Genomic DNA, 22,505 nt, shown 5'->3' on the forward strand with positions numbered 1-22,505 from the left:
TATCACTCTCAGTCAAAGCAGCGGGTGCCGTACGCACTCCACCAAAGTCCCACAAGCATGTTGGAACTAAAAGAAAAATTTCTTTAGCACATCGCTCGTAACCATGGTGGATAACTGTTCCTGTAACACACGTGCATGTAATTCCCACAAGCACCCTCTCTCTCCTAAAACAACACCCACCATCGTGGCCAGAGAGCTGCAACTCAACATAAATGTCAGCTGTAAAATATTTTCCCATGACATCTTCAAGATGCTAACTTGCCTTTCCAAATCTATGATAATCCACAAGAAATTGATCAAATGCTGTTGGGTATCAATAGCAAGAAATTCTATTCTGTGTAACACGTTCAGGGATAGATTGGGCAACTTGCAACTCTGGTTGCACATTCTCCATACCGCAACTCCTTGTCCCAGGGGAAACTCTAACATTTTCCAAGGCCCCTAAGGTTTTATAAATCACTAGCCACCTGATAGCTATCCCAGTCGAAGGCACTCAGTTTAATCAGTAAATTCTGGAGTTGATAACCACTCAGTTTCAGTTGGGTATCAGTCATACCAAATTTATATTCTCAATCTGACGAAAACAGTGTGCAATTAGCAGCTGCATGCGGTACACCTGAGCATGGGAAAGACCACTACATTGCAAAAACTGATGTTCTACTCTGACTTGGAAATGGAAGTGATGCAGTGCTCGATGGCAGTACTCACCTAACCAATACGCACTGCTATGACCTACACCGGAGTCCATATGACTCTGTGCAGACAGCTCCACCACATACCCATCTTCTGATTGGTCATGAACACAGTTTTTATACTATAGCAGCTCCTTGCATAGGTAGTCCACTGCCACCATGACGTGGTTCCATGATGTGACCAGGTACACATAAAAATTCAACACCAATAGATTCTGCCAAATTCATTAACTTTTATAGAATAATAATTTCATTTCTACATATACTTAAAGATGTGTTACCAATTACGCTCGATAATAACATCAGTCCTCCACTTCTGAAGACAACCGTGCTCTAGCTACCAATTAGTGAGGCTAGATTCCACATCCAGTTGTTTGCAAGTGGGAGGATTGGGAAAGGGTGGGATTGAGCATCACTCACAATATTTCAAGTGCCAGAACAACAATTATTATCATCTAATGACATTTAATGAAACTCTGAACAAGGTATGAAAGTTGAATAGAACAGTTAAAAATTTTACAGTCTTGAAACATGAAAGTAATTTAACTAAACTGTTTAACCCAGTTAATTGAAAATGGAACATTTCATTTACTTGTCAAAATGTGAACCTGGTTTGCCAAGATGAACAGCATTTAATAATATCAAGAACTAAGATTCAATAAGTTGTGTAGGCAGTCTAGATAAAACACTTATTAAGACTAGGTAATTGTTAAGATTAGAATAAATTAAACCAGTTCCTGTTTGAACCACAATATAAGATAATTGATCCACCGTGCTCTCTGCCACTGGCATGAACTCAGGGCAGTTAACAAATCTAAAGGCTCAGAATTCTGAATTTTGCACTCAAGAACACGATACGTGACTGTATATGTACATGATATAGTTAATGATTAGACATGCTGAAATTGAGGCAGAGGAGGCTGCTTCAGGCAGCACCATAATGCCCAAAGCAATTATATCAGGAGACTGGAAGGATAATTGAAAAATTTACGTATCACTTATACAACCATTGCAAGACACTCACTATTAGTGGACATTAAGGCAAACACAATGCCAGTGTGACCCACCAGGAAGCAGTTAGAAGCAACACATATGGTAATGCCTGTCATTACACTCAAATTTGGAGACAGTATGTGGGCAGCAACCACAAAATTGTAATCAGGAGGCTAAGCTGAAGCATGAAATGGGAGGCAACACACTTCATTAAGTTATGTCACACAGTAATGACCCAAACAAATGCTCCTACTGCAGCCAGAGGGACACGACGAACACCGTACCCTGAGCTGCGGTCATTGCTAAAAAATGACTCTTTCTCAGTAAGTTAGCCCTGAGAGTTCTCAAACGTGCTCACTGGAAAGATCTTGTGAGGTGAAGAACAATTCCTGGTGCAATCTAAAGCTCAGGTAGTGCAACAAACATCTTCCTCCTGCTCGCCCTCCTCCGCATGTGCCCACATCGATCCGCTGAGTTGCTTTTCCCAAGTGTTCCTCGAAAATTTGCCCAATGTGTTCAGGAGACAAATCTGCAATTAACCATAGGATCAACAACACAGGAGCCCATCTCCAGCATGCTGCTGAACTCGAAACTGATGCTTGCACACACCTCATCGTGACTGCTCATGTTAACCATTTGATAACAGGTACCTCCATCATGTCTTCACTAGCTATGAGGCCCGCATTCCAAAGGTAAGCCTGTGTGGGGCATGGCACAATCTAACAATTCACACATCTCACCATCATTTGCAAATAACCTTGTTTCAGTATCTTCAATCATGTATTGCATTTGATGATTATTATGACCACATGATTTACGATGTGCAAGGATGCAAATGGGTACACTGTGTGTGACTGTCCATCAGATACAGAACCCAATAACTCGAGAATGTAATGAAGTATCATTCAGCTCTCAATTTTAAATAAAATTTTGTCATCTTACCTACATTTCATTCACTGCAATGTATGAGCTAAAATCGACCATACGCGAAGTAGAAACTTCAAGCCGTGTAGTAACTATGGCATATAATGAAAAGTAATTCAGTCCCTTATTGAACGAAGATATCAGTCTGTAAGATGTGTAAAAATCAAATTTTCTCACTGAATACCATAGTTTTCTTAAAACTACATGATAAGTATTTCTTAGCAGCCAGCAAGTCTGCACAGACAGAACTGGGCTTGTTGCGTGTGACGGTCAATTGGATATAAAATCAAATAACTCAAGAATGAAATGAGATATTATTCTACTCCCAGTTTTAAATAAAATGTCAATATCTTAACCTACATTTCATTCACTGCAATGCATGAGCTAAAAATCAACCATATGCGATGTTTATGCAATGCATTTTTACTTCTGCCAAACTCTTTAAAATTACATGCAATGTTTTACTTAATTTGATGCAGTGCAATAAGTATAATAGATCATGAAAAGCCATTCATTTCCTTATTGAACAAAGGTATCAGACTGCAAGAAGTTCAAAAATCTAATTTTTTCACCTATTGGTTTTCGAAAAATCTGATGATAAGTATTTCACAGCTGTTGGAATGTCATCTCTCAGCACAAGCCACCAACATTTAGCACCCAGTACAGCCATAACAAAAGCTACCCTCAGCATGGAATGCAGGGAGCATATCTTTTCCAACGAAAGGATTAATTGGCTGTCACTACTTATCAGCACTTTGATAAATGATTATTACTACCACATGCTTCAGTCCTCTAGGAAATGCTTGTGGGGAAGGGGAGTATCAAACCAAAATTGGCAGAGAATTTTTAATATTTTTTAAAAAATAATATCATAAGCAGAAGAGATGTTGTATTTCAGTGACCTAATACTTCTTTTCTTCATCTTATTAACAACAGATGTGGCAATGCCGATGAGAAGGTAAAATGTACAGTGATATCTAAGGATGCATGTTATCTTTTTTAACTACACTCCTGGAAATTGAAATAAGAACACCGTGAATTCATTGTCCCAGGAATAGGAAACTTTATTGACACATTCCTGGGGTCAGATACATCACATGATCACACTGACAGAACCACAGGCAAATAGACACAGGCAACAGAGCATGCACAATGTCGGCACTAGTACAGTGTATATTCACCTTTCGCAGCAATGCAGGCTGCTATTCTCCCATGGAGACGATCGTAGAGATGCTGGATGTAGTCCTGTGGAACGGCTTGCGATGCCATTTCCACCTGGCGCCTCAATTGGACCAGCGTTCGTGCTGGACGTGCAGACCGAGTGAGACGACGCTTCATCCAGTCCCAAACATGCTCAATGGGGGACAGATCCGGAGATCTTGCTGGCCAGGGTAGTTGACTTACATCTTCTAGAGCACGTTGGGTGGCACGGGATACATGCGGACGTTCATTGTCCTGTTGGAACAGCAAGTTCCCTTGCCGGTCTAGGAATGGTAGAACGATGTTTTCGATGACGGTTTGGATGTACCGTGCACTATTCAGTGTCCCCTCGACGATCACCAGAGGTGTACGGCCAGTGTACGAGACGCTCCCCACACCATGATGCCGGGTGTTGGCCCTGTGTGCCTTGGTCGTATGCAGTCCTGATTGTGGCGCTCACCTGCACGGTGCCAAACACGCATATGACCATCATTGGCACCAAGGCAGAAGCGACTCTCATCACTGAAGACGACACGTCTCCATTCGTCCCTCCATTCACGCCTGTCGCGACACCACTGGAGGCGGGCTGCACGATGTTGGGGCGTGAGCGGAAGACGGCCTAACGGTGTGCGGGACCGTAGCCCAGCTTCATGGAGACAGTTGCAAATGGTCCTCGCCGATACCCCAGGAGCAACAGTGGCCCTAATTTGCTGGGAAGTGGCGGTGCGGTCCCCTACGGCACTGCGTAGGATCCTACGGTCTTGGCGTGCGTCGCTGTGGTCCGGTCCCAGGTCGACGGGCACGTGCACCTTCCGCCGACCACTGGCGACAACATCAATGTACCTTGGAGACCTCACGCCCCACGTGTTGAGCAATTCGGCGGTACGTCCACCTGGCCTCCCGCATGCCCACTATACGCCCTCGCTCAAAGTCCGTCAACTGCACATACGGTTCACGTCCACACTGTCGCGGCATGCTACCAGTGTTAAAGACTGCGATGGCGCTCCGTATGCCACGGCAAACTGGCTGACACTGACGGTGGCGGTGCACAAATGCTGCGCAGCTAGCCCCATTCAACGGCCAACACCGCGGTTCCTGGTGTGACGGCTGTGCCGTGCGTGTGATCATTGCTTGTACAGCCCTCTCGCAGTGTCCGGAGCAAGTATGGTGGGTCTGACACACCGGCGTCAATGTGTTCTTTTTTCCATTTCCAGGAGTGTATGTAATAATTAATTCCTCATGGAGGAGAGGGGGATATGTTGTGGAAGGTTAAAATGAATGGTTGGTCATTCAGATCCCAAGATGAGAGGAACTCACCAGTAGTGAGGACAAGTGTAAACAAAGATGAAGGTGGACCTCCTTCTGAGAAAACAGGTCAGAGATAATACATTGGTAAGCTTTGTACCAGCTTCAGTCTAGAAATGAAAGGAGTAAAGTGAGAAGTAGATATAGACTATGGAGAAAAGGGGTGAGTAGTACAATCAAGAATTAATACAGAAAAAAGAGTTATAGCATGTAAGATAAATATATATGAAAAGCACAATGTAAGAAAAGAGGGGCATGGGGTTGTTACAAAAATTAAGTCCAAGAGGTTGTCCAGATATGATGATGTGTGGAAGGGCAAGGTTGTGTCTCCAAAGTTCATGGAAACAAATGTCAACTGAGAGGATCCAAATAATTTGGGTGGTGTGGCGAGCACTCAGGCTACATAGGTACATGGAGCTTAAGGGTCACATAGCAGAGGCATTCTTCAATACCCAAAATCCCAGCCTTTTTGATGATATTTTTGTGTCCTGGCCTCATGACGTGGTGAAGAATAACTCCTTTGATTCCTGCATCAACTTAACTTCTTTTCTCAACTCATTCACCTGGTCTTTTTCTACTGTACAAAGTCATGGTACTTGACATTGATCTCTGCCTCACTGAAGCCCACATCCAAACTACATTCCATATAAAAGCTACTGACAAATAATGACACTTGCACTTTGAGAGCTGCCCCCCTTCCATGTTTTTTTTAATGTAGCCAACGATTTAACTGTAGCACTCTCCACAGTTTCTGTTAGAGGGTTGATCTGCAGGGTATTTCATATTGTTCCCTTTTCATCTCACACAGGATCTCTCACAGAAAGCACATCTCTATTGCTTGTATATTGCTCAGATATATATATATATTTTTTTCCAAGTCCAGCATTCTGATTTAGAGATCAAAATTGGCTGATAACATGACTTGTACATAATGGTCTTTGCTTTGGGAATTAACTTTTAATTTCCAATTATGTCCAATGCACCACAATAAAATTTCAAACAATTTGTTATTTTCTCAGAAATTTTATCCTTGATGTTCCTTTCGTGGTTAATTTGCTTCCTAGATACTTGAAAAAAATTTAGTTCTGTAATATTTTTTTCATTCTTCGTGATGATTTTCATGACTTCACTTTTTGTTAAGCTCATTTCCATGTCTGTTGCTCCAATTACCCTCTACCAGGTACTAAGTTGTTCTCCCAATTTCTGCCCATTTTCTTCCCAAATCATCAAATCATCTGCATATGCTGTGATTTTCACATCATCTGCTGTTGACCCTTGGTGAACTGTCCTTCAGGAGCACACATCGTGGCTGAACCCCTGTGTTTGTTATAAACTATTTTGATCTTTTGCCTTCTGTTACAAGACAGTTCAGGCATTTTTGTACTTGTTTATAATTCTCAGTTGTATTCCTTTTGACAGTTACAGTATGTTCAGACCTTCCCACATCTCTTCCATTTCATCACTGTCAAAGCCTTTCTTATGTCTACGAATGCAACTGCTATGTCTTTCCCCAAATTGCCATCCTTTTCTACAACCTATCTGGTTGTAAATAAGACATCTGTAGTTTATCTTCCAGGTTGAAATCCTTGTTACTCTTCTCTTAATTGTGGTTCTATCTTATTCCTGATTTTTTGTAAAATTATCTTTTCATAAATCTTCACGCAGTAGCATAATAGTGCTGTTCCTCTGTAATTCTCATAGAGCTCCGTGGTACCCTTCTTAAATATAGGTACAATAATCCCCTCTGTCCCATCAACAGGAATCTTTCCATATGTCCAAACTATCCTCATTATTCTACACAGGTGCTGAATTCTGATAGGTCCTGTGACTTTAATTGTTTCCACTGTGATATCATAGGAGCTTTGCAATTTTTCATTTATATCGAAGGTTTCTCTACATCCAAGATTTGCAGATCTTCTCTTTCAGTCTCCTCTTGTTTCATCTCCCTCTGTCTCCTTATGTATCTTTGTTTCATCCTGTCCTTCATATAGTTTTTGGAAATATTCTTTTCCTTCTTTAAAAACTTCTTCTTTCTCCCACACTGGTTTTTCTCTCTTTGTTGATGACTTTTGAAATAGTTTCTTATTGCTTCTTTCTGTTCGCTAATATGTAGTATAATTTTTTTTTATTATCCTCAAAATTGTCTTCTGCTTCTTTTGTGAATTTTTCCCAAGACATCTTCTTAGCCAGAGCTATCATTTCTTGCTGCTCCTCTTAAGTCATTTCCATTTGTCTCTACTATGTTCCACTCTGTTCTTGAACCATTGTCCCTGTGCTTTATTCTTCTTCTTGGCTGTTCCTGCAATTCTCTCATTCCACTATGGAGTTTCTTTGTATCTGACTTTTTGATGTCCTTCCACATATTTCTTTCATTGCATTGACTAGAGACTGTTTCAAACTCCTCCTTTCTTCCTCTACTTCCTTCCCCTCATCTTGACAAAATTGTGCCTTAATCTTCCCCCTGTATATCTCTTGGATTTCTCTATCTTTCAGCGATGTTTGCCTGTCTTTTTCCACCTTTTCCTAATTTCTCCAAAGGCCACGCCAATAGTCTATGGTCTCCTTCGATATTAATTCTTGGTATCACTTTCAATTCTGTCAGGCAACTTCTGATTTCTTCAGTTATTGTTATACAGTCTAGTATGGATTTCTGTGTCAAATTCCAACTAGTAAATTATACAGTATCAAAGGCAGAGCAACTTGCAAAACCACACTTTTCTTTATCAACTAACGTCTGTCCCCTGTGTAGCATTATATATAAGTTTGACCAATACTTAACTGACAGAGCACTTGAATGGACATAGTTATGATATTTTTAATTTTTTAGTATTTATTTATTTTTGAACTTGTTCTCCTTGAAGATTAAACCAGACTCATCCCAAATAGGATTAGTTATTCAGCAAAATGTTTCAGTAAATGGATGTGAACAGCTTCATTACAGTTTTTTAGTTATTCAGCAGAATGTTTCAGCAAATGGATGCAAACACCTTCATTACTTTTTTTTAATTATTCAGCAAAATGTTTCAGTAAATGGATGTGAACACCTTCATTATAATTTTTTAAATTGCAGTTATTTAATTGAGTCATAAATAAAACTTTTCTTCCAAATCATAACCCTCATCTGAAAATTGAGAAATTTTTAATACCAGCTTTTGATGTACCATCCACTAATCAAGCAAGAAGATTTATACTTTAAATATGACCAGTGACAAACTTTCAAAAAGGTATTTGTCACCATGAGTAATTTTGAGTAATTTTAGTAGACTAGAATACTTAGCTCATGTTTGGTAGTCTTTCAAGTAGAATCCAGAGTGTAAATCTGTCTTTGCACCCTGAGTAATCATAATTTTTGGAATCCAGATTCCCTAAAAACTAACACCTCTTTACATCTTCTTGGTATTTATTGTGAATTTCTTCCCCCCTACTTACAATAAATTTTAACCTTACAACAGCTACTACTGCTAACCTCTGCAGCTCATGTTTATGTATCTGTGGTTTCTTATTCCCTATACTTGCTGTAAGTAAGAGAAGTAACCCAACCATAAGAAACAATGTAAAATTTATTGTCTGAATAAACTTTATACATGAGAGCACAGGCACACATCTCAACAGCATAGCACAGACTGAAGTCCGAATATCTAGTTTTCTTCCTTTTGGAGGCTTGGTGGACCGTTAATGGTTGCCTCAGAGTCCCCCATTCCAGTAGTGTGGAGCCCTGGTGGGAGAGAGACTGGGCTGATGATTCGTCATTATCACACAGGTGTGCCTGACTATTTGTGCCGTGGCTTGGTAGGAAATGATCAAAGCTGGACTGTATCTCATAGGTGATAATATATGGTTATGAGTGACCAGTTGTGCTGTGGGAGCCACTTTTGTGAGACATGACTGGGCCAGTTCTTGAAGTCGCAGTGGGTGTCATAGAAGCATTAAATAGACAGTACAGCTTGGGCTGATATGGAAAACATCTGTGCTGCCACCAGATTGTCGATGACAAGGATGTTATCATGAGGAGGCCAGATGTACCCAAGGGATTCTGAACTGATTATAGTGATGGTGTATGTTGAGAGTGGTACAATTAATGCGAGCTCCTAATTTATTAGGCAGTGCCAATTTTGATAGGTGTGGCCTGTGTGGTGATGGTCCATGATGGACTGGAGGCCAAGGGGAGGCAGCAGTGCTAAGCACTGATCTGTTGCAGTTTGTGTTTCAAGTCTGTGTGGATAGAGAATAGTTATAGAATCCGACGTTGTTGTGGTGACTCTTGCAGGGAAAAGACGCTGAAGCTGTCGGTGGCAGTTGGAGGTTGAATAGCGCAACTAAAAGTGGTCAAAAAAGCATCTTGTTATATTTGATTCCTCTGGTGTGTCAGCATCATCAACCTGAGTAGGGTGTGTGGTAATGGAATGTGGAACAAGGTGAATGTAGTCAGTGTAGATGGGTGAAGATCAGCACTGGATGGTGATGGAGCTGTGTTCCAGTGAGTCACGCAGAAGAGACATAGTGACAGTGTACTGTACAGCAGGAGGAGCATGACCAAAGGTGCTGGTGTTGGAGTAGCCAGGTGATGTGGAAAACCACAGTGTACTGTTGCGTGTGTCTCATTGTATGTCTGCGATCTGTGATGGTAAGGATGCTGAGTGGAGTGCGGAGTGGGGTGGTTGGATGTCAGGTGGGTGACACCTGTCAGTGGGGCCAGGGTCATACATGTCTCCCATTCTCGCCATTGTGACTGTTATGTGTTTTGGTATGAGCGGCTCATATGGTAGGGTAGGGCAGTGGGTGTGTCATTATCACATTGCAGGAGAAATGTGTTCTCTATGCAGAGTGCTTCCAATGTCGCACGACAGTTGGCGTAATGGTGGTGAATCACCATGAGCTCATCAGCTGAGGAAGACATTGCTTGAGTATGTCAATGGATGTATCACTATCTTCCTGCTGTGTGTCTGGAATGGTCAATGTACAAGGTAGAGGTGGAGGTGCCAGAGCGAAAGGTCCTGGGATGCAGTGACCCATGACAAAATTCAGGAGCATGGCGTGTTGTACAAATGAGGAAAGGTGGAATTGGCGTAAAAGTTTCCATCACTAGGACTGGTTCTATGATGTCTTTAAGAGAGAATATACATGTGAGGCAGCAAGATGATAACAGGTGCAGAATCTGGATTATGGATCCGTGAACTGGGACTGACAAGCTGGCAGCTTCGTACAGTTGCAATGCCATACATTAGTCCACTGTCAATGAGTGGCTAGGTGGTAGGGAGTGGATGTCAGAGCTGATGTCTGTTGAAAAATGGTTCATAAAATGGTTCATCATAAGCGCGATGAGAGGGAAAGGAAGCACCCCGGCAAACTTGTCAGAATCTGGGTCAATGAAAAGATCATGTTCACAAGTGCAATCAGAGATGTGAAATCTGGTAAAAGTCATTATCAATTTAGTGAGAGAATATTCATGGCTGTGCTGAATGTAGGGGCAACTGGGATAGTCTTCCTGAATGGAAGAACGTATTGTGAGCAGTATTAAGTAGTCACAAGTTGGCCGACAGTCACACGCAGATTTGGCGAACGGCTCCTGCACGGATGTGGCAGTACATGGGGTTGGGTGACTTGGTGTACATTCATTTGTTTTGGATGGATGAAGGTCACTGTGATAAGCAGCAGTTACGATGTGTGTTTTACGATGCCAATTGAAACAGTTCTGCCCAGGTGTGGCTTAGAAGGACGCGTGTGGTGGTTGTGCATATGCAGCATGGTTGGCAGTGTTCTGCACAAGTGAGAGTAAAACAGGATCTGTGGTGTTCTGTGTAAGTCTGGGCATGACATGAGTGCAAATGTTCTTCACAGGCATGGGCTTGGAGTGGGTTGTGGGGAGGCGGAGGTATGTTGATATGCGAAGGTTGACACTCCAGGTGGGCGTGGTGAAGTCAGAGTTGGAAGCAATCAGGTGAAGTCGGTAGGGATTGACTAATGCGTAGAAGGATGAATGCCAAACCTGTGGATGCAGCACATGGTTGCCAGCTTTGTCGTCAACAATGAGGATACATTGTTGGTGTTCAGTGGAATGTTCTGAAAGTAATTGTTCATTTGCAACACTATTTGTTAGAAAAAAAATGATCACAATCATGGGCGAGGATTGAGGTTGGTCTGTACAAAAATGGATATGTTCCATGTTCATGTTTGAAGCCCAGGCTTCAAACATGAACGAGGCTGCCGCGCAACACGGGCCCTAGTATTACTAGGCCCGTGTCACTGGAAAACTCACTTCCGGTCTGCTGATATGGCGCCCTGGCGCCGTTCTGTTGCGCTGCGACCGGAAGTTGTGGTTGCGATAAGTGCTACTGCGGTCCAGCTGCGCCACAGCACGGACCATTATTCGCTTTGCGAACATTGAGGAGTGCGGACGTAGCTCTGGGTGTCTCGCTGGGCGTTGGCTTGCTACGTTCACTTGTGTTAACGTGCCACAACAATGCCTCTGCGACGTGCATGGCGTCATCGCTGGTGGCGCAGCGTACCTGTCTATCGCAGTTTGAAAGCCATTGATATTGATCTTGCTGGTCCATTTAATAAGCAGCAATTGATTGGAGGTCCAAATATTTTTCGTGGACTCCATCTCAACTTTACTTGTGATGTACAAGCAGTGTTTGGAGTTAGTACTTGGCTCATGCTTGCTCTTGTATGGGGCAATCAAGCAGATTATGTAGCTGGTAGCAGTACGGTGGATTGAACAAATTAGTGGCTGGTGCTGAAGACGTGGTGTCCATGGTGAATGACTCAAATCTGTGCAGCTGGAAGGTTGCAGTTCACATCTTGTGTAGTATTTCTGAAAGGCTGGTATGGGAGTGAGTTCCCACAGTAGATTGTTTATTGCTTTCAGTTGTTCAAGACTAGCATCATCAGTTGAACCACTGTACTGGAGCACTTCACTTGCACAGCTGATTTCTGTTGATGCTTGAAGACTCAGTTGAGAAGTACTGCACTGTCTAGAACAGAAGCTGTAGGCATGGTGCATGAATTTTGGCACACATCAGTTGGGTGGAGGTTGCATGATCCTAGTACAGCAATGGTATCAGTGCAAAAATTACTCTGCACCTTCACCAGGTCACCAATGTGGCCATTTATCCCTTATACTCAACGAAGGTAAGAGAAGTAACTGATCTATAAGAAACAACATTGTGGAATAAATTGTGTACATGGGAGCACAAGCATACTGTTCATTACAACAGCATAGCATGGACTAAAGTCCAATGTTCATCATTGTAGAGGCTTTGTGGACTATCGGTAGTTGCCAAATCATTTTTTTAACAGTGAAATAAACAAAACAGCAATTACTGAAAATGCCAATACATTACTCACAATTAAAATGTTAATTACAAAAGTTCTTGCTGCATTAGTTTTACATGAAATAAACTGCCAAATTGATACACAGCAGATGTTACTGTGAATTTTGTGATTTACTGAGCAAAATAATGTTTATATCTGATCTGATAATGCAAATAATAAAATACTGATTTTTTTCATAATTACAAATTGGGTTTTGTGGAAAAAATTCTCAACAACTTCAGACGTATTGCTAGACACATCCATTAAGCTTGTTTTTTATGAAGAGAACACATTTTTATGAAACATGATGTCTTTTTCAATGCATTTCATAAGCTTATAAGAAAAAAAGCCAATTTTTTCTGTTCCTGTTACTGTAATAATGATTATCTTGGATTTTGTGATTTTCATAAAAAATAATATTTCATGTCAGAACCAATAATGTGAGACATAACTCTTTTTTTTTACCCACAAGTTTTATCAAAATTTGAAAATATGGTGTTTGTTTACAATTTTTTTCTATCCTCCTTGAAATTTTGTTATGTTACTTGATTAGCTACTCAATTCTATATGGTGTCATTAACATGCATTCCATCATATCATTTGTGCCAATACATGTGTGTAAAATATACAGAGATACGGATGTTAGGTATCGGGTTGTACACTAATATATATATACTGTTTAACATAGAAAGGAACTTCCACATGGGAAAAATAAAAGATTCCAAGACTTACCCAGCGGGAAAGTGCTGGTAGATAGGCACAATAAATAAAACACACAATCACACACACAGAATTTCTAGCTTTCGCAACCGATAGTTGCTTCTTCAGGAAAGAGGGAAGGAGAGGGAAAGACGAAAGGATGTGGGTTTTAAGGGAGAGGGTAAGGAGTCATTCCAATCCCGGGAGCGGAAAGACTTCCCTTAGGGGGAAAAAAGGACAGGTGTACACTCGCACACACACACACATATCGATCCGCAGATACACAGACACAAGCAGACATTTGTAAAGGCAAAGAGTTCGGGCAGTTGAGGCAGAAGTACAGAGGCAAAGAAGTTGTTGAAAGACAGGTGAGGTATGAGCGGCAGCAACTTGAAATTAGCGGAGGTTGAGGCCTGGCGGATATCGAGAAGAGAGGATATACTGAAGGGCGAGTTCCCATCTCCGGAGTTCGAATAGGTTGGTGTTGGTGGGAAGTATCCAGATAACCCGAATGGTGTAACACTGTGCCAAGATGTGCTGGCCGTGCACCAAGGCATGTTTAGCCACAGGGTGATCCTCATTACCAACAAACACTGTCTGCCTGTGTCCATTCATGCGAATGGACAGTTTGTTGCTGGTCATTCCCACATAGAAAGTGTCACAGTGTAGGCAGGTCAGTTGGTAAATCACGTGGGTGCTTTCACACGTGGCTCTTCCTTTGATCGTGTACACCTTCCGGGTTACAGGACTGGAGTAGGTGGTGGTGGGAGGGTGCATAGGACAGGTTTTACACCGGGTGCGGTTACAAGAGTAGGAGCCAGAGGGTAGGGAAGGTGGTTTGGGGATTTCATAGGGATGAACCAAGAGGTTACGAAGGTTAGGTGGACGGCGGAAAGACACTCTTGGTGGAGTGGGGAGAATTTAATGAAGGATGGATCTCATTTTGGAGCAGGATTTTAGGAAGTCGTATCCCTGCTGGAGAGCCACATTCAGAGTCTGATCCAGTCCCGGGAAGTATCCTGTCACAAGTGGGGCACTTTTAGGGTTCTTCTGTGAGAGGTTCTGGGTCTGCGGGGATGAGGAAGTGGCTCTGGTTATTTGCTTCTGTACCTGGTCGGGAGGGTAGTTGCGAGATGCGAAAGCTGTTTTCAGGTTGTTGGTGTAATTGTTCAGGGATTCAGGACTGGAGCAGATTCGTTTGCCACGAAGGCCTAGGCTGTAGGGAAGGGACCGTTTGATATGGAATGGGTGGCAGCTGTCATAATGGAGGTACTGTTGCTTGTTGGTGGGTTTGATATGGACGGATGTGTGAAGCTGGCCATTGGACAGATGGAGGTCAACGTCAAGGAAAGTGGCATGGGATTTGGAGTAGGACTAGGTGAATCTGATGGAACCAAAGGAGTTGAGGTTGGAGAGGAAATTCAGGAGTTGTTCTTCACTGTGAGTCCAAATCATGAAGATGTCATCAATAAATCTGTACCAAACTTTGGGTTGGCAGGCTTGGGTAACCAAGAAGGCTTCCTCTAAGCGACCCATAAATAGGTTGGCATAGGAGGGGGCCATCCTGGTACCCAGGGCTGTTCCCTTTAATTGTTGGTATGTCTGGCCTTCAAAAGGGAAGAAGTTGTGGGTCAGGATGAAGCTGGCTAAGGTGACGAGGAAAGAGTTTCAGGTAGTGTGGCAGGTGATCGGCGTTAAAGGAAGTGCTCCATTGCAGCGAGGCCCTGGACGTGCGGGATATTTGTGTATAGGGAAGTGGCATCAATGGTTACAAGGATGGTTTCCGGGGGTAACAGACTGGGTAAGGATTCCAGGCGTTCGAGAAAGTGGTTGGTGACTTTGATGAAGGATGGGAGACTGCATGTAATGGGTTGAAGGTGTTGATCTACGTAGGCAGAGATACGTTCTGTGGGGGCTTGGTAACCAGCTACAATGGGGCGGGCGGGATGTTTGGGTTTGTGAATTTTAGGAAGTAGGAGTGCGAGGTGTCGGTGGGGTCAGGAGTTTGATGGAGTCAGGTGAATGGTTTTGTAGGGGGCCTATGGTTCTAAGGATTCCTTGAAGCTCCACCTGGACATCAGGAATGGGATTACCTTGGCTAACTTTGTAAGTAGAGTTGTCTGAAAGCTGACGCAGTCCCTCAGCCACATACTCCCGACGATCAAGTACCACGGTCGTGGAACCCTTGTCAGCCGGAAGAATGATGATGGATCGGACAGCTTTCAGAACATGGATAGCCTGGGCTTCGGCTGTGGTGACGTTGGGAGTAGGATTAAGGTTTTTCAAGAAAGATTGAGAGGCAAGGCTGGAAGTGAGAAATTCCTGGATAGAAAGAAACTTCCACATGGGAATAATATATTAAAAACAAAGATTCCAAGACTTACCAAGCGGGAAAGCGCCGGTAGATAGGCACAATGAATAAAACACACAAACACACACACAGAATTTCGAGCTTTCGCAACCAGCGGCTGCTTCGTCAGGAAAGAAGGAAGGAAAAGGAAAGATGAAAGGATGTGGGTTTTAAGGGAGAGGGTAAGGAGTCATTCCAATCCCGGGAGCGGAAAGACTTCCCTTAGGGGGAAAAAAGGATAGGTATATACTCACGCGCGCGAGCGCGCGCGCACACACACACACACACACACACACACACACACACACACACAGAAGCAGACATATTTAAAGGCAAAGAGTATGGACAGAGATGTAAGTCAAGGCGGAAGTGTGGAGGCAAAGATGATGTTGAATGACAGGTGAGGTATGAGTGGTGACAACTTGAAATTAGCGGAGATTGAGGCCTGGTGGATAACGAGAAGAGAGGATATATTGAAGGGCAAGTTCCCATCTCCGGAGTTCGGATAGGTTGGTGTTGGCGGGAAGTATCCAGATAACTTGGACGGTGTAACACTGTGCCAAGATGTGCTGGCCGTGCACCAAGGCATGTTTAGCCACAGGGTGATCCTCATTACCAACAAACACTGTCTGCCTGTGTCCATTCAAGCGAATGGACAGTTTGTTGCTGATCATTCCCACATAGAAAGCGTCACAGTGTAGGCAGGTCAGTTGGTAAATCACGTGGGTGCTTTCACACGTGGCTCTTCCTTTGACCGTGTACACCTTCCGGGTTACAGGACTTGAGTAGGTGGCGGTGGGAGGGTGCATAGGACAGGTTTTACACCGTGGCGGCTCCTACCCTTGCAGCCGCCCCCAGGAGTGGAAAGACTTACCTTAGGGGGAAAAAAGGACAAGTGTACACTCGCACACACACACACATATCCATCCGCATATACACAGACACAAGCAGACATATTTAAAGGCAAACCACCCATGTTTTTCCTATGTGGAAGTGTATATATATATATATGTCTGTGTATGTGCGGATGGATATGTGTGTGTGTGCGAGTGTAAACTTGTGTTTTTTCCCCCTAAGGGAAGTCTTTCCGCTCCCGGTATTGGAATGACTCCTTACCCTCTCCCTTAAAACCCACATCCTTTTGTCTTTCCCTCTCCTTCTCTCTTTCCTGAAGAAGCAACCATCGGTTGCGAAAGCTAGAAATTCTGTGTGTGTGTTTTATTTATTGTGCCTATCTACCGGCGCTTTCCCGCTTGGTAAGTCTTGGAATCGTTGTATATATATCAGGCACAATAAAATAACACACAAACCCACACACAAAATTTTGGGTTTGTGTGTTATTTTATTGTGCCTGTCTACCAGCGCTTTCCCGCTTGGTAAGTCTTGGAATCTTTGTTTTTAATATGGTGGTGTAATATTCAGCCGATCCATCCAGTTTATCCCATTACAAGATCAATATACAGGGTGCCCCATTTATCTTGACCACCCTAAATAACTGTTTGTTCAGATGCAAATTACAAAATGTTTCAAGCAAATGTTCTTTAGCCATCAGGGGGACACCAGTCAGCATCGATACCCGTCGTTGTAGCTTTGGTTTTTAGAAAGATATGAACAATGGTACTTTTTTAAATGGAACCCTGTATTTTTTACTCGGCAGTTAATTTCATCTCCTAAAGACCTACTTAAAAAAAATCACAGGATACCATTCACTGAAACACCACGTTATTAATTAATTACATAATGCGACACTGATATTGGTGCTCCCAGTACTTGTGCAGGTACTCAGGGTAATGGAACACATCCACATACTGACGTTGACAGAGGACAAGTGTAAACATAAGTAGAATGCTCAACCCGTCATTCCATCAACCATCGTCAGTTGAAGAGTTGTGTGAGTAGAATGTACGCCAATGAAGAGAAGGAAGAAGTACTACTCATCTATGGGAAATGTAAGTTAGCAGAACTGTAATTGCAATACTGTTTTCTTATGTACGGATACATTTAGTACAGTAGTTTAGTCCTTTTATATACTGTCATGTGGATTAGGCATACAGTAAAGACTGTCCTTCCTACAAACTGTTATTGTTGTTGTTGAAAGTAGGTGAAATCCTACGCAGGCAGGGGAACTGTACAGATAGCAATATCCTGACAAGAACCTACCTTCCCGATGGATGTTTTCTTGTCTTGTTGTGACGCTTCAGGAAACAGGAAGTTTCAACCCACAACTGCACAATCCTCATAGCACCCACACAGACGAAGCTGCCGAAGTTACTGTTCTTGCTTCCAATGCTATGAATCCACACGTGAGCACACGACAGCTTGAACACGAGATCTGCATTCCTAAAACCAGTGTACATCGTATTCTTATATGTCACCAGTTCCATGAACTTCTTCTCCAGTGGTCTATTTACCAATGAATGTTCCTTCTCAAACAAAGGACAGGTAAATACAAGGAACATGAATTATTGGTCCAGGGAAACCGACGATGGCTTAGACAGGTGGAACAGCAGCGTCAATGAAGAGTTAACATTTGGTGTGGGATGCTTGGTACTACAATTTTTGACCCTTATTTTGTCAATGGTAGTCTAAACGGCAAAACGTATGCCAACTTCCTCAGACAAATTCTTCCTCCCCTTCCGGATGAACTGCTGTGAGAGAACCAGAATGCTTATGTGGTATCAACACTATGAATGTCCAGCACATAATGCCTTGTGTACACATCGTGTTCTGAACTGTGAAGATATCCTGCCAGATGGATTGGCCAAGGAGGAAAAATTACTTGGCCTGCTAGGTCTCCTGATTGAAATCCTTTGGACTTTTTTCTTTGTCGATTCATTAAAGATGTTGTCTATCATGATATTCCAACAACTCCAAAGGATGTGCAGGAACGTATGGTGCTTGCTTGTAATTCTCTTCAGCAGGCAACACTGGAAGCAGTAAATAATTCTTTCATTCAATGAGTGCACCAGTGTATCGGTGTCCAGGGTCACCACTTTGAGCATCTTCGAATGTTCTACTCCTGGGAAATGGTACAGGAGAGTCAGAGTCAATTTTGTATTACATTTTTACTTGATTTTCATTTGTTTCCTGGCATCTCCAACAAGTGGACGAGTTTGTGATCCCAGGCTCCAAGTCAATGTTGTGTTATGTAATTAATAACGCTGTGTTTCAGTGAATGGTACCCTGTGATACATTTTTGAATAGGTCTTTAGGAGAGGAAATGAATTACTGAATTAGAAATACAGGGTGCTGTTTAAAAAAGTCATACTGCTGTTCATATCTTTGTAAAAAACAAAGCTACAATGAAGGCAATCATGATGATTGATGTCCCCCTGATGGCTGAAGAACATTTGCTTGAAACATTTTGTAATTTGCATCTGGACGATCAGTTATTAAGGTGGTCAAGATAAATGGGACACACTGTATGTGTCATTTGACAGAAATCTTTCCTTATTCTTCAAGTGAAACATTAATGTATGGCTACTCATAAAACACCCTATCTATAGGATAAAAATGAAATAATAAAATAATTTTTTATCATTTCTCAGTATATTTTCACTGGAGTGTTTGTCTTTTTATCATGTAATATGTAGTTTTGTTTTTATAACACGTTATGCAGCCTGCAGGGCCTTCTCAATATGAATCTATGGAACAAAAAGTATGTCCATCTATGCTAGAGTTGTGTATTAGGCTCTGAGAGGCATTTTACTGTGTTGCCTCTGTATCTTGATAATCTCTCTGATTTGTTTCCTTTCCATCACGAATAAGTGCCTGGAAGCACCCCAAAATATGTTAATATGCAGAATTAGTTAATAATAAACTAGAATATTTTAAGTCAGATGCTTCTTTATCGTTTTTAGGTTCCAGGGTTGTTTGAAAGACGTCCATCATTGATGAAGAATGACCGAATATTAGTTACGATAAATGGGGAGCCTTATGTTCAGTATGAGGGAATAGTGCATGAGGTCAGAGAGCAGGAAGTGTACTTAGGTTTCCGTGAACAGTAAGTACTGTTTTCATTGTTAAATCTTTGGCTGTTGTCACCTGATTGTTGGTTAATGTTCTGTAAATCTAACCAAGATTCAGTGATGTGGTATGAGTCAAATTATACACCTGATTGTTGGTTAATGTTCTGTAAATCTAACCAAGATTCAGTGATGTGGTATGAGTCAAATTATACTTTAACTGGCACAAACAGACACTGCAGAACTGCTTCTGTAAAGTATAACAACAAGAAATTATAACAGTTGCTAATCTAGTTGCATTGATGAGATTAGTAATTATTTGTGGATAATACAAATTTATACACTGAAGCGCCAAAGAAACTGGTATAGGCATGCATATTCAAATACAGAAATATGTAAATAGGAAGAAGACAGCGCTGCGGTTGGCTATACCTATACAACACAAGTGTCTGGCACAGTTGTGAGATCAGTTACAATCTCCCTAGACCAGATAGCAGCATGTAAATGGCCCCTATCTCAGACACAAATTGCTTAATATCTCTGTTTTTAATGTTGTACAATATTTTTAACTGTTATATAAATGGAGTTAAGTTTTCAGTAGTTACTGAAAAATGTTTTAGCTCCCATGCATTTAAACTTTACCAGCTACAATTCTTAGAACAGAGTCAACAGTAGAACATGACCTCTGAATTGCCTCTTTTAAGATTCCTTGTAATCATTGTTATTTGCAATACAGTCTTGAAATTTGGTACAGTTGTATTATCGCAGGAACATAATTGAGTGCCGTAATTAGAATGTTCTATTACAAATACAAATCATACTTAATATACCATGAATAAGGACTTTTCGTTCCAGATTTGTTGAAAGTTGAAAATTACTCGTGGTAGCGTATTGGTGCCTCATATTTAATATTTTTATATGAAACTGAGGCTACATATGAATTATCATCTTTGTGAGTCTAATATCTATCACCTTCAGTTTTTTGTAAAAATGCCGATTTTGACCAAAATATTGCATTGATCAAGTTGAGACTTGTAACTTTCGATTGTGACAGCAATTTTTAGTTATGACATTCATTGGCGTATTCTGAACCAATTTTAGCTATGTAGTCTTATTCAGCACTGTTTTTTCCCTTAAGATTGTATGTTTTGGCTATCTTATTCATTTGATCATTCTGAGGCTCTACAATGTTAACATTAATATACTGAAGCATACACTGACACAAAGTTTGAAACAAGTATTTTAATTGTTAATTTCACTCTTAGATTACGGTGCAGTCCTTTGTATGTTAAGTAAAGTTGCGTTAGGATGACGTGGCACTGACAGTGGGGAACCAGCACACTTAATCCCTCTGTACCTCATACAATGATACAGCACCTGTTTCACTTCACTGTATTCTCTGACAGGATTACAATATCATCGACAAACCTCAAAGTTTTTATTTCTTCACCCTGAACTATAATTTCTTCACCCAAGTTTTTCTTTGGTTTGCATTACTGTCTGCTTAATGTACAGATTGACTAACATGACCCTGTAGAAAAAGGAGATTTTGGTTTATGGGACATATCCAGAGGTACTGAGGAATAGTCAATTTGGTTATGAGGAGAAGTGGTGGAGCTTGGAAAGGGGGGGGGGGGGGGGGGGGAAGGAGATAGGAGAGGTAAAAATTGTAGAGATAAGCCAAGGCGTAACTACAGTGAGCAGGTTGTAGAGGGTGCAGGTTGCAGTAGCTATGCAGAGATGTATCCTGCACAGGATACACTTCTGTGCAGTGCTACGTCTAACCAGTCGTGAGACTGAAGGCCACACAACTAACACGTACTGATTCCCTCTCTCTTTCTCTCTCCCATTCTCTTTCTTTCTCTCTTGTCAGAATTAGCATGTGTTGTATGCACTATTACTAACATTGCAGTTTGAGGATTTTGGTGCCGCAGTAAAATGTATTGTTTTCAAAGTGATATTCGTAGTTATAGTTACTTATAGGCATACAGCTAATATGCACTATCTCTGCATTTTATTTGTATGAAGAAGATTCTATGTTTTTCAGGTTTTTGAAAAAATTTGTAGAAAACCTGAAGCTGAGTATTTCATTTAGTGTTAATCGGTATCCTCTGCGATTGGAACACCGTGCGCTGATGTTGTTGAAAAATCATGAAATGAGCTGGCTCATGTTTCCAAATGAATACAGCTATTCATCAGATGCAGGAATCCGGTAAGCTTGTACTGAGAGACTTAATCATAGAGTGTTAGTATTAACTATAACAGCCTTTACTTCAAACAGTAATACTAAGCTGGAGCGACAAAAGTCATGGGATAGCTATTATGCACATAAGCAAATGGCAGTAGTATCATGTACACAAGGTATAAAAGAGCTGTTATTTGTACTCAGGTGATGAATGTGGAAAGGCTTCCAACATAATTATGGCTGCATGGCCATCAACAGCAAAACCACATCCACTTTTACCATCAAGATTTCAGAAGAATGCCTTTGAATCTTCATGCAACCTGTGTCATGCCAACATGCGATCTGTATTACAACACACCACATGTCATTTCATGTCGCCAGGAATGAAGAAGATTGTCATAAGTGGACATCATATTGCTTACAATGTTAGCATTACAAGGTTAGCCGATATGTATATGCACCAATCAGCAACTTCCCCAACAATACCACACATTTCATTCATGTGCACACAGAAAAAGTGGGACCACTACTGTCTTCAAATTGGAAATGGTGCCTGCTAACAGTTATTGACCAATTGAGACATTGACCAGAAGTGGCACTTGTGGAAAGTGCCTCCACGGAAACTTTCAAGCATGCTTTCATGCTAAACAGTGTATCACTTTTTGGCTGTCCTCTTCACATTACAACATATCGTGGCAAACAGTGTAAATCGGAATTGTTTGCCAACCTGGCAGCTTTCTGTGGTATGAGTCATCACAAAACAACCAGCTACTACCCGGCCAGCTATGGAATGATAGAGCCTTCACACTGAGCACAAAAAGTAGCTCTAATGTGTCACACCACTGGGTGGACAGAATCTCTGCCAATGGTTCTGTTTG

The 22,505-nt window shown here is 41.8% G+C and overlaps 1 protein-coding gene across 1 annotated transcript in view; it reads left to right on the top strand.

Annotated features, from left to right (window-relative positions):
* The window catches only part of LOC126282194 (putative helicase MOV-10), a 461,728-nt gene that overhangs the window by 256,473 nt on the left and 182,750 nt on the right, over window positions 1-22,505 (top strand). Inside the window, exons 9-10 of the mRNA XM_049981723.1 lie at window positions 19,338-19,480; window positions 21,490-21,654. Coding sequence (XP_049837680.1) covers window positions 19,338-19,480; window positions 21,490-21,654 — 308 coding nt within the window. The remainder of the gene's footprint in view (window positions 1-19,337; window positions 19,481-21,489; window positions 21,655-22,505) is intronic.

This window comes from Schistocerca gregaria, chromosome 7 (assembly GCF_023897955.1).
Source record: "Schistocerca gregaria isolate iqSchGreg1 chromosome 7, iqSchGreg1.2, whole genome shotgun sequence".
In the NCBI taxonomy this organism is placed as follows: Eukaryota; Metazoa; Arthropoda; class Insecta; order Orthoptera; family Acrididae; genus Schistocerca; species Schistocerca gregaria.